The 12,832-nt window shown below is 44.8% G+C and overlaps 2 protein-coding genes across 5 annotated transcripts in view; both read left to right on the plus strand.

Annotated features, from left to right (window-relative positions):
- Positions 1–7,426, plus strand: part of BCR (BCR activator of RhoGEF and GTPase) — a 98,994-nt gene extending 91,568 nt beyond the window's left edge. For all 3 annotated transcript variants that reach the window (XM_032706113.1, XM_032706115.1, XM_032706117.1), the window contains exon 23: positions 28–7,426. In XM_032706113.1, the coding sequence (XP_032562004.1) occupies positions 28–117 (90 nt within the window). In that variant the 3' untranslated portion in view covers positions 118–7,426. The remainder of the gene's footprint in view (positions 1–27) is intronic.
- A 3,631-nt stretch (positions 7,427–11,057) lies between these two features.
- Positions 11,058–12,832, plus strand: part of SPECC1L (sperm antigen with calponin homology and coiled-coil domains 1 like) — a 66,075-nt gene continuing 64,300 nt past the window's right edge. Inside the window, exon 1 of one of the 2 annotated variants that reach the window (XM_032705655.1) lies at positions 11,058–11,125. The gene's annotated coding sequence lies outside the window, so the exon portion shown is untranslated. Of the gene's footprint in view, positions 11,126–11,989; positions 12,008–12,832 lie in introns of those variants that run through there. The other variant, XM_032705656.1, reaches the window with a different exon arrangement.

Consider the following 12,832-nt stretch of genomic DNA (forward strand, 5'->3'; position numbering starts at 1 on the left):
TTATTACCTTGGTCTTTCTCTTTCCAGGTTCAAGTTCTTCTGTACTTCCTGCAGCTGGAGACCATCCCTACCCCAGACAGCAAGAGGCAAAGCATTCTCTTTTCCACAGAGGTGTAAGTGCCCACGGTACCAACAGGACACACAAAACTGCTCTTGGCATAACTCTGCCACCCCTGAGAAAAAGCTGACTGGTGTTTCCTCAGACGTGACTGGCCTGTTCCTGTGCTGGGGAATTCCAGCCCTCAGTGCTTCTGTTGTTTGTGAACCAGAGACAAGCTGGAGAAAAAAGGAGAAAACCCTCTCCTCGTGCTGGTAGGACCAGAACTAAGTGGAGATGGAGCTGCGTGGAATCTCCACTAGAAGGAGCAATAGACACTTGAACAAATGCACCACAGAGTGTGGCCATTATTCTTGTTGGGAATGGGACAGAAGGTATTCCTCATTTTATGGATTTAATTTATCATAAAGAAACTTCAAGATTTCTACTGGACCACTTGATAGGACACCCCTTTTTGGGTGAGGGGGTGTTAAAGGATATATCACAACTGTGTCTTTAATAACTGCTGATTTTCAAGTACTGTTCTAGGCCACGAAAATAGCATAGCTTTGCAAGAGGAAGGAGAAGGGAAGGGTCTGGGATCTAAGATTCCCTCCTCAGAAATTCAAGTCTTGATTCAAATGGGGTTCTAAAGAAATCCAACAGTTTTATGTACAACTAGAACTGTTGGTCCATTTGGGGGCTGGGACTTTTTGTGTTTGGGGTTTTTTTTTGTCTCACCCAGCCCTTCAGGTGCAGATGTTTATACACCCCGGGGGAGGAGATGCCCTGCTCTTGCCTGTGTTGCACTTCTGATGGTTTTTTTGGGTTGAGGGAGACACATCCAATGAAGTTACACTATAAATAAATACAGCAAATTAAAGAGAGGCAGGGAGGATAAGAGTCAGTGATTCTGTTGGTTTTTTTGCATATAAGCAGAGGCAACATTATCCAGGAAGGATTGCTAAATTCCTTAGATCCCACCAAACTCAATGAAAATTAATTGGGAAGACACTTAATTCCCAACACTCCAAAGAAAATATGTTATCCCTGCAAAAATAATTGAAGAATTTGTGAACAAAAAAAAAATTAATGGCTGTCAGTTTGGCTGGCTGCTTACTCCAGACTTTTATCAGAACATCTTTTTTTGATACTTGAATCTTTGGAGGCTTTGTACGTTGCTTCTACAAGAGTCTTTTTCTGATAGATACAAACACTCTGAAAAATGTGTCAGAATGTACTTTATGGACAATCTAGCAAGTAGCATGCATTGTGGATTCTCCAGAAATTCCAACCCTGTTTTAAATGAGAGCAGTGGAGAAATTTCTGTGGAACTCCATCCAGCAGTACAAAAGGTCTGGCCAAACACCAATTTTGTGTTTCCCTCCCTAAATCAGTTGAAGCCACAGGGGTTCCAGAGGCAGAAAGGGCAGCAGTATTTGTCCAGGGAATTGAAACTGCAGAATCTGATTGCTGGTATCCAGAGCTGAGCATTCTGGCTATGAAGCAGTTGTGCCAAACATCCCGAGGGGGGGGAGCGATGTCGTTTCCCTAAACCATTCCAGCCCCCACTTCCTACCCAGCTCTGCAGCATCCATTTAGTGGCATCTGTCCATCACTGTCCTGGCAAGAAGAAAAGTACAGCTGGAAGACAAGGGAAGGAATCGGCAGGAGAAGGGAAGGGAGGGACAGATTTTGAAGGATTGGTAGGGTCAGGTTGTCAACATCATTTGTGGGGGAAATGCGACACAGAAAGGAACCCCTCTTGTGCGGAATTGCACATTTTCTGATGGGTGATCTGCAATCTCTCAGTTAAAAAAAAAAATAGCAAAGGAGTGTTACAAACAAATAGAAAGAAAAAAATTAAAAGGGAACTGATTTTGTAGTCACTGTAATTCTGACTGCTGCATAATATTAGAAATTATTGTACTGTGAAGTTGCAAAATCAAAAAGGAACAAATATAAATTTCAATTTTGTGAGTATATCAATATTTTGCATGCTTTGTAAGGATTCTTATAGGAATTTAATATTGCTTAGTATCCCTCCCTCCTTAGGTCTGGGAGCAAACCTCTTTGTAATGTAATGTACAACTAGAAATTCCTTCTCTCTTGTATGTATTTCCACAACATTCCAACTTCTGAACCCGCAAAACAGAAAATGTGTCTGTAGTAGGAGGTGCTTTTTGGGGGAGGGAGGGAATGAAGGCAAGGAAACTTGAAGGCTTAAGATTTTGACTTTTTTTTTTAATTTTTATTTTCGGTTTTTGCCTGTTTGAAGGTAAAAATTAGTCACAATCCTGACGAACACTGACTTGAGCCAAGTCGTGCAGAGCAGCAAAGCACACTCTAGTTTTGGTTCTCTGTATTTGTTCTCCCTTTTCCCCGGCACAATCCCACCACAGCGATCCTTGTACCACAGGCTGCACTCCTGCCAGCTCCCACCTCGGGGGGACGGACCTGAGGCAGAAGCTCTGCTGATGACTTCATGGAAAAGGGGGGAAAAAAACCCCCAAGCTACAGCTGGTGGCTGGGTGATAACCTTTTCCTTCGGTGTCTGGAATCTGTGGCTGCTCCTTGCAGTGTTGAAACTGGAAAGCAATACCATAATGACTGTGCCAATTTACTTTTGCCCAACTTTTTTATTTTTATTTATATAGGAAGTTAATTTTAATATTAAATTACTGATCTATAGTATGTAACCACGAGAAAATGGCTTTTGCTTTGGTTACTGTGACAGGTTGTTGCTGTCAGTCTCTCATTACAATGCTCAGTTCTAATGTAACATTATCTAACATGCAGGCATGTGGATCAGGGAAAAAAAGGTAATTTAACTTAACCCGTTAATTATTTCTGTTAAGTATGAGTATGTTTTCCCCAAAGCTGGTAATTTTGGGCTGGAAAAGATAGTTCATCATATTGCTGATGATGAAATCATGGACTGATTTGAAATACGAGAATTGATTTCTTGAATTTCCTTTAATTTTGCAATTAAATTTTTTTCAATAGTCTTATGTTTTCAGAAATTTAAGTATTTCCAAAAAGCTTTTATGTTCTTCTCCCGGGGATGTTGGTTGGGTTTTTTGGTTTGTTTCAGGGGGTTTTTTGTGGGCTTTTTTTTTTTTTTACTTTATTTTTTAATAAGCCTTATCATACTTAAACAAAAAGGGAATTGCAACACTTGGCTTTAGAGAAGGCCGCCTGATTTCTCCTCTTATATGTTCCCTTGTGAGTTGTGTCAGAAAACCAAACTCTTTCATTTTCTGTAAGAAAAAAGGTACAATATAAACAACTTAAGAGCAAACTAGCAAAAAGTTACCCTTTAGGTGTGCACTGGGAGTTTATGCTCCTTCAGTTCCTAGTGTGTTGGAGAGACCTTTCTGCAAATGTCGCTTTCAGGAACAGGAATCTCAAACACCAAAATTTTCAGCTAAGGAAATTCAGGTGATTAGGATAGTCTGTGTCTCTCCCAGTTTAAGGAGGGGAACAAGCATCAGCGTCCTGGCATTTAGAAACTATTTTAAAATTCTCATGGATTTTTTTTTTAACACTGAGTAGGTTTTTAAATAAAATCAAAAAAAGTTAAGCAAACTAAGAGAAAAGTTTTCCGAGGCAGACAAGAAGTAACAGTTCCTAGCTCAGAGTCAGCTCTGTGTCTGTGTGTGCTTTGTACGGGAGGGGAGTGTGGGAAACCAAACTGAAACACGTCCACTCAAATGCTGCTGGTGTTCCTTATTCTTGCACAATTTTAACAAGTTGAGGTAGTAGCTGAGCTATTTCAGGCTGTATTTTAATGCTGCTGTTTATCAGTGTATCAGCTAAGGGCAAACCCCAGCAGTGTGGTGCCTGTCCCTGCCGTGCCCACCGCCCGGAGCCAAACGGCCACTTGTGGTGTTGGCCGTGAGGTGGTGGAACCACAGAGCGATGTTTATGGGAGGGGTTATGCAGGGGTTTTGCAGTTTATTCGTTTTACCTGTTTAAAACTCTGTTTTATGGTTGTTCATGTTAGTTTTCTATGAGTTTATTTAAACAAATGTACTGTTCTTTAAAGCATATGTGGATCTCCAGATTAGTTTGTCACCTGTGTAACACTGGAAGGCATCACAATGTGTTCATTTACCTTAACGTGCCCTTCTGTCAAGTATGTATAAAATATAAACTGACCAATGTGGCTTTTAAAAATGTTTAAAATCTGATGGCAAAACCCCAGCTCTCTCTGATTCCTCACTGGGTAATCCATTTGTTTCAGTGCTTGGTCACCTACTGGGATAACTTTATCAGATGTGACATTCTTCTTATGGAAATTTTAGTATAAAATGGGAAATGTTGTAAGAAAAACCCTACCCTTTCTCTTTTTACTTTAATTCAAGACAACAGGCCCTTGTAATAGCAGAAGACCAGTACATTCATGCTGGATTTTGGGGGGGGCCTGCTTCTGTTCCTTGAAGAAGAAAAATGTTCTTCAAGGGCAATTCCCAAGTAGATACGATCAAATTAATGAAATTCTTGTAGCCACTTGTTTATGCCCTCTTAAATTTGTAATCCAGGGATGTTTTTCTTTTTAGACTAACGTTGTCATTGTACTGGTAGTGAAAAATAAACCTGGTACCATTCCCTTCCTTTAACACAGGGCCTGTGCAACTGAGATACCGGAGCCTTGGGTTTGTATTAGCAATTCTCCATTCTGAACTCAAATGAAATGAATGTTCATGTGTATTCTATGAATTTTGTAATTGAATGGAATTAAATACATGGATTGCCCTTAAAACCAAGAGAAGCTATAAAGGAAGCACTTACAGTTAATAAATTTTTCCGTAACAATCTTCAGGGAATAAAAGTAACACGAATGGAAAAGAGAAGCATAATTAGGAATCGCTCAGGTCACATTGTCTGGGACTAGAAAGGAGTTCTCATTTTGAGTCACAGAAGGCAGCTCATGCCCCAGATAACTGAGCAAAGGCTGTCGTGCCAGGAAATAAACATGAATATGGGAACGCCAGGAATTTAGCTACTGGAGCCTCCCAGTTCTGATGTGCTGCAGCCCCTCTTTCTTAGTACTCAACATTTACACACAGTTCAGTGCTAAGGAAGCCAAGTTTACCACTTGCTGTTTTCCTTTGTTTCCCCCTGTGGCAACAGCAATAGGTGTGTTACCCTAGGTGAACTGCCACCACAGAGAAGTAAGAAGCTCATAGAACCACACAGGTGAAACTATTGTTTGAGCTAAAAGTATGTTCCTGGGCCTGCAAGGATAAAAGCCACAAACATGCTGCAATGATGAAATGGCTTGGGCAGTAGGACCAAAGCAAATCGAGTGTATGTGTTGTCTCAATTTCTTCTCCTTCCATGACCATATCATTAGATTGCAGCTTTTCAGGTCAAGCAAATTCATAACTGCTCTTGCCAAGAATTAAAAAATTATAAAATGACTTAGTTTCCCCCCAGTGTTCATTCTCTTTGTGTTACTGCCTTATAGTGACATCGCTGGAGACCACTGAAAAACATGCAGGTGAACCATGCAACAGCTTTTCACATAATTTATTTGCTGCTGCCACGTTTCACCTTACAGTAAAACAGATCCTTCCTTTTCCAAAAGAATCACTTCACATCATTCTGCACTGTAGCAACTACCACAGGGGGGAGATTCTGTTTGTAGCAGAGCTACAGAGCAGAGCACTGGAGATAATTAAAGTATTTCCAGTCTTCTTGTGCAGAATGGGCCAGGTACTGCTAATGCTCTGGGCTCACGTAGGCCAGTGTTGTGAGCTAAGATTCTATTATTTACAGCTGTTCAAGCCTATTTGGGAATTAATATGATTACAGAGTCCCCAGGCCTAGCAGGAGTGTTTGTGCTACTGCTTTGTCTTAATCGCAGTCATGTTCAAATCCTCACGTCAAAAATGGTTCATCAGAATAGAGAAAATTGTATTTTCCACTAGAGCTTTTGCTTGTGTAACTGCTGCAGCCTTTTCCACCAGTGGTAGCACGTCTGAGAACCTGCGGACATTCTGCAGATAGAACAGTTTCTCTAATGTGCAGAATGATTTATACCACGCGGCGTTTTAGATCCCTGTGGATGTACAAAAGGCCAGGCTTGTGTACAAAACAGCTTCCTGCCTGGAAGGAGGATACAGCAGCTCCCTGGAGATGACCCCCCATGGAGGGTCACAGTGGGTGGAGCCAGCAGAGAGCAGTTGGCCTTGCTGCTGCTTGCATGCTCCCCCCCTCCCTGGGGCAGTTGGATAAGGCCCAGAAGGCAGTTTTGAGAGTCTCCTTCTTACTGCCACCTACATGACTGATCTAATGCCCATCTAGAGCAGCTCAAACTTCCTCCATTTAGTCCCATTTCAGGAGAAATTTGCCAGTTTGGATTATGCAAATATCTGAAAGCTGATCCATAACTAACACCTATTTCATATATAGTAGGTCGGTAATGTAAAAGCTGCCACAGCAAAAGGTCATTTCTCCACGCAGCCTCTTCTACTCCCTTCCTTCTGCTCACAGCCTCAGAGAAGTCTTGAGTTTCACAATCACATACAAAACTTGCAGAATCCTGGATAAAACTTAGCTATGCAGGGACTGATGTTTCAAGAGTTGGGATATCAGGACTAAAAGTGATTACCAAGGTAGCAAAAGAGGGGTAATGAATCGTGTGTGTTGGATAAATTGGAGAAGTATCACAATGAAACAGTGAATTAAAAAATGATCTCACAGCAGGACACTGAAACATTGTCCTTTCTGTGTCTGTCCAGCAAAAAAAATAAAACTCAGCCTTCTCTTGCCTATGTAAGTTGTGTAGTTTGTCTTATCTCTAGTATTATAAGTGTTTATAATCCGTGAAGAATCCAAGGAAAGGAGTTAAGACTATTATTTAAATATAAATACAATTAAATTATATAATTAGTGCTAAATTATCAGGTGTAGAAGACAACTTTTTATTGTTTGGATAATTTGGGTTTCATCAGAGCTAATACCTGTTGGCATTGTTTTTAAACACTACCATGTAGGGAGTCAGGTTTTGACATTTATACTGCTGTGCTAGTGCTTCAGTATCCTTATAGTGCTCTGTTTGGGAAAGAAAACCTAATCCAATAGTTTAATACTGAAAGGTGTTTGAAACTGTACTGCTAAACATCTCTCAGTTTAGGCCCAAAGAGAAGAGAAAAAGGAAAGGGAAAAAAAGTGGGGGAAAATCGTCTTTCTGGATATTTTTTTTTTTTACTTTCTGAGAAAAGCGGTATGAAAGAGGGATCCAAAAACTGTATGTGGGAGGAAAAAAAAGTCTTAAGGCATTTGTAGCCTTTCTTTGTACACATGTTAAATAAAATCTCCTGTATCTATGTTTGTCAGGTTCTTTTGGTCTTATTTAAATAAAAGTGGGCCTGCATTACACTGAGTGTGTGAATTGCATTCAGCTGAGTTTGCTGGAGGTAGGGAATCTAACACTGCTGTGTCCAAGTGAAAGCTGTTTCTTGTTTACAAGGTAGAAGCTGTATCACTTAAAATCTAGAGGTTGGTACAGGGTTATGCTGAATTAACTAGAAGAACTATAATGTGTGGAATAGTTACATGTAAGGTAGAGAAGTAGCTGAGCAACCCAGTCCATGTCCAGATTCTGTGTGAATCCTTCTGCAGGAGTTCTGCTTCAACCCCAGCCCAGTCTCAGACCTTGTCAGCTTTATATTTGTGTGCAGAGAACTTGAACTGTAGTTATGTATTTGCTAAGAAATCAGCTCTGGCCTCCAGTTCTCAACACTGCATGAAACTAGTGGGGGTTTGTAGGAATCAGTTTGGAAACCAAATCCGTAATTTAATCACGTTTAATTGGTGCTTTATTTAAATATTGTTTAAATTATTAATGTAATTAATTAAAGTACATTTATGTTTTAATATAGTCCAAATTTAATACAATATATAAACATTTCTATAATAAAAAGGTACCTTGCTCCAAAGCTCTAGCCAGTTTCATTCAGCATGGGTCACAAAGATGACACAGCTCAACAGCAATGCTGGAAGGAGATAAAATGCAGCTGAGTGCAGTGTTCAGAACTACACTGATTATGTGCTTACCCCTGAATTGGGCAAGGAGGGGAAACCCAGTCACTGTTATTAATACTTTCTACCAGTGGTGAATCTGTATAATGGAAAATAGTTTTCCAATAGCTTCAATGTGGGATTCTTCTGCCAAATGGTTCTCCCTCCATCAGAAAGTGGACCCTTGTAGTGCATCCACATGGAACAGCCCCTGGGGGAGCACTGGAGGGGACATGTCCTGTGCAGGCACTCTGCTCATACAACACATTCCTACCGTGTCCAGCTCCCCTCTGACTGCCAGCCTGGTTCTTCTCAGCCACTTCTTCTGGCTGCTTTTCCCTTCTTGAAGGCCCAGAGCAAGCTACACTGCCATGGGCTTGAGGTGAACCGTGGTGTGCAGGCTTGTGCAAATCACCCAGGACACTCCTGCGGGATGCTCCGGCCCTGGAATGAGACAGAGGGAACAAAACCTAAGGCTGGAGCAGGATGAGAAAGAACATGAGGTATAATTTGGATGTTCTGTGCAAATTGCTCCACCTGAGCAGGTGTCTTTCCCTTTTCAGGCTGCCCTGAGGCAGGTGGGCCCCTGAGGCCCTGCGGGATGCAGCTGTCAGCGTGAGGCAGGATCAGCATCAGCGGTACCTGCCCAACTCCAGAGACATTTGTCTGCTCTTTGTTAGCAGCCTCCAGTTATGGAGATCCATAATCCTCCGGGGCAATCCAATCCAGAACATACCACAATGAGAAAGTTTTCCTAGCAGACAGCTGAATCACTCTTGCACACATTACAGCACAGAATGCTGCAATTTTTACGCATTTTTTTCAGGACCTTTTAAGTTACCAGAACTAGGATCTGAGGCATATGCACTGTCAGTTAGCAGCTTGTTCATTATTCATGAGCTGAACAACTGCTTCCTACTGGAAAACAGAAAGCTGAGCCCTTTGTGGGCTACGTGAGAAATATATTGTACAAAACAAGTGCAGGCGTTTTTTCACATCCCTAATACAGAAGTAATGCCACTTGAAATGCCATTTTTTAACTGATAAATATATTGAAAAGTGATCCAAAGGTAGAAACACAGAACAACATTTTGCTGAAAGTATCATGGATCAGAAAATGTAGTGGAATGACATTGGTGCTAATGTAAGAAAATAAACATCAGAAATATTAATTATGTATAAAGGAGCATTTTACTGTCAAACAAGTACCCTGTATCCATGCAGAAGCCTTCCAGAGGAATCCCCACCAGGTAAGAACAGGCAGAGTTGATAGAAATGGATGGGGAAGGACATCTCAATAAAATGACTGCCTTTGTAAGACATATAAACAAGAAAATTTTCCCACAATATAAATCAAACTATGTTGTAACATCTGGCAGCATACATCCTCTCAGTTTTAAAAGGAATTCTGATTAAATATAGATGTCATTTATTTTGATTTACTACATTAGTAAAAACTTGACCAAAGATAACGAGGGGACTGTAAATCTTACTTGTCCTCACCAATCTGCAGACTGCGAATTCCATATTCCTGTGAATTCTATTCCTATGAATTCTAGGAAGGAACATACCTCAAGGGAGAGGCTGCAACACAATCTTACACTGAGATGTTTCTTTTGCTAAAACAGCTGAACTGCTGTTGGGAGAGAGGCTTTAACCCACAGTCTGAGCTAAACAGAGGGGAAACTTTCACAAGAATATGTCAAATCAGCACATTTTCCTCATTACTGTGTTCATAGCACTTCCCAGCCAATGACTGTCAATACAAACTCTGCTGTACCTCCCACCACAGCGCCCACGCTGCAATTTGGGTTTATTAGCTGCAGTCGCTGGTTATTCATGGCAAGTCAAACACCCCGCACACCGATGAGCTACAAAGCTCAGCTCAGTGTGTTTCACGGGAGCTCAGGCTTTGAAAGCTTGTGTGCACACGCAGTTCTTGTAACCTAAGACAAAGCAATTCTTCACCACAATGTTCTGCTTTTCTTCCCAGGGGCTCGTACAGGGCTATGTTTTGCATCTGTGCTGAGCGAAGTGATGAAAATTAACTCTACCTCACTTAAACCATGGCGCACATTTAAACATTTACTTCTTGCTTGGATGAAAAGCTTCAGTTACGGACCTGAACAGTGAGGCACAGGTTTAGGAGGTCCCACAGTCCCCTCGTTCCCACCTGCGCTGCCTGCCCTGTGTGCGCTCAGTGCCGGAGCTTAAAATATGTGTGTTTATTCCACAAAAAGAATCCCCAAACCCACCAACCAACCACAACAAAACAAAAGGATTTTTTTACCAGCGTGAGGCGCGGGCCCGGGCCGGGGTCGCCGCGTCCCCTCGCCCTCAGAAATCAAGGGAGCTGGGGAAGGGTCTGGAGCAGCAGGAGCGGCTGAGGGAGCTGGGGGGGTCAGCCGGAGAGGAGGAGGCTCAGGGGGGACCTTCTGGCTCCGCTACTCCCTGACAGGAGGGGGGGAGCCGGGGGGCGTCGGGCTCTGCTCCCGGGTAACACCAGGACGAGAGGACATAGTCTTAAGCTGCGGCAGGGGAGGTTTAGTTTTGACATCAGGAGGAATTTCTTCACAGAAAGGGCGATCAGACATTGAAACGGGCTGCCGGGGAGGTGGTGGAGTCACCGTCCCTAGAGGCGCTTAAGGAAAGACTTGACACACTCAGTGCCATAGACTGGTTGACACGGCGATATCGGGCCACTGGTCGGACCCGATGATCTCAGAGGTCATTCCCAACCTGATCGAGTCTCTAATTTTGTTATTCCGCGGTTCAGTGCGGAGCGCCCTCGCCCAGCCCCGCCTGAAGGAGGGGCCGCCCCGCGCACGCGCCGCCCGTGGCCGCGCCCCCCTCCCCTTTCCCCTCACGGCCGCCGGGGGGCGGTGCCGGCGCGTGCGCGGTGGGGCAGGGGGCGGGGCGGAGGCGGAGGCGGGCGGAGGGGTCCCAGCCGCGCGCGCGCCCCTCCGCGCCCCCCCCTCCCCCGCCCGCCGGCCCGGCCCGCGCGGAGCCCCCGGAGCGGGGCCCGGAGCAGCGGGAAGGAGGCGGGCGGCTGCCCCGGTAAGCGCCGAGCGCCGGCGGGCACAGCCCGACCCCTGCCCATCGGGGGGTCGCCCGCGCGGTCTCCGTCAGGGCCTGTGTGCCGCCGTCCGGCCGCAGCGCCCCTCACGGCCGCCGGGAGCCCCCGGGCCGCGGCTCCTCCCATCATCGCCCCTTCCCCCCCGTCCTCCCCGAGGGGCCGCGCTGTCACCCTGCGGCCGTGACACCGCCCCGCTCCCGCCTCGGGGGCCCCCCGCGCCTCAGGGGCCGCCGCGGCATCCCCCGCCCGCCCTGCGCGCCCTCGCTGTCACCCATCTTGCGGCCGCGTCCCCGCGGGCGGGCTCAGCGCGGCCGCTCCGTCGGCCCGGCTAGCGGGGAGCGCGGGTTGGCCCGCGTTTGCATCCCGCGTGAAATCCTTTGCTGTGCTGTGTCTGTGAGAGGGGTGGTGGCGCGTGCGGGAGCTCCTGAGGGGAAGGGCGCAGCGCCCGCGTCAGCACCTTGTAACGGGGTTTTTTGGTGCGGTTGGGAGCACCTCTGTGGGGTTCTGGTTCTCATGCTTGTCTGGAGCGCCGTTTTTTCTCTGCGTTTTTGTAGCTGGAAGATCCTACAAGCTGAGTTTTGTGCCTGCTGCCTCCCTTTCTGTGCCTCGCAGTATTCCATCTTGCAAGGCTTTCGTGACCTGGTATTGCCAGGGATGGAGGGAGGCGGGTTCCTATAGCTGTGCCAAAATCACTCACCAGCCTGTTCTGAGAGGTTCTGTGTCCTCAGAAACAAAACCAATGCAGTGCTGATGCTCAGCAAACTGCATCCTTCTCTCCACAGCAGCACCTCACCGTCTGTGCTTGCAGAAAGTGTCTGTGCTAGGATCTGGAACACGGTTCTCTTGGAGCAGAAATGCGTCATGTAAGTGGTTCCACTGGGTGAAAAGCGCTCTGAAGAGCCATAGGTTTTGTCGAAGGGCATAGTCTGTGCAAGCTCTGCTCCCCAAAAGCAAACAGAAACCTTCTGGAGCTGCTTCCTGCTTCATTAATGGTATGGACTTTGGTTGCTGAAAGATAGGCAAACTAAAGCCAGTGGCTGCTTTTAACACTGTGGGTCACAGTGTAGTGCTGCAGTAGGTCAGAATTATAGTTGCTTCTCCCTCTACAGCCAAGTTGATTGTTGTTAGGTAGTTGCTAACAAAATGAAAAGAGAGGGTCATTGTAAACAGTCTGAGATTAAAACCGAGCAGTTGAGATGGGTGTAGTCTCATATTTCTTGTAACACTGCCACTTCGTTTTCAGTTAATGGAAAAATCAGGTTCTAGGCTGGTAAACTATGTGAAGTAAGAAAGAAAACTTGATTTTTCAGATGTTTTGTGTTGCTGAAGACAGCATAATTTCTTTATTGAGTACAGTACGTAATTGGGAACAAAATGTCTCAAATCTTTTTAACTTATTTTTCCATTTCTGTCAAATACAGGGACATCTAGTTAAAAACTGCAGTCCACATTTTCCCAGTTACTTCATCCACTCCAATTTGAAGGGCTGTTTGTTGACGTGCATTTTAGTGTGATCATTGGTAAAGATCTGTCTTCTCTCTTTGGTTGTGTGAGGGACTGTTGTATTAAAATCTGACGACGGTGGAACATCACAGTGGGAAAACCTCTGTGCAGGGATTTCCGGTTGTCATGGACTGTACTTTCTGTCGTGTTTTGCAGCTTACCAGCTCTGCAGGATTCTCCTAGAG

This window comes from Chiroxiphia lanceolata, chromosome 18 (assembly GCF_009829145.1).
Source record: "Chiroxiphia lanceolata isolate bChiLan1 chromosome 18, bChiLan1.pri, whole genome shotgun sequence".
NCBI classification, from domain to species: domain Eukaryota; kingdom Metazoa; phylum Chordata; class Aves; order Passeriformes; family Pipridae; genus Chiroxiphia; species Chiroxiphia lanceolata.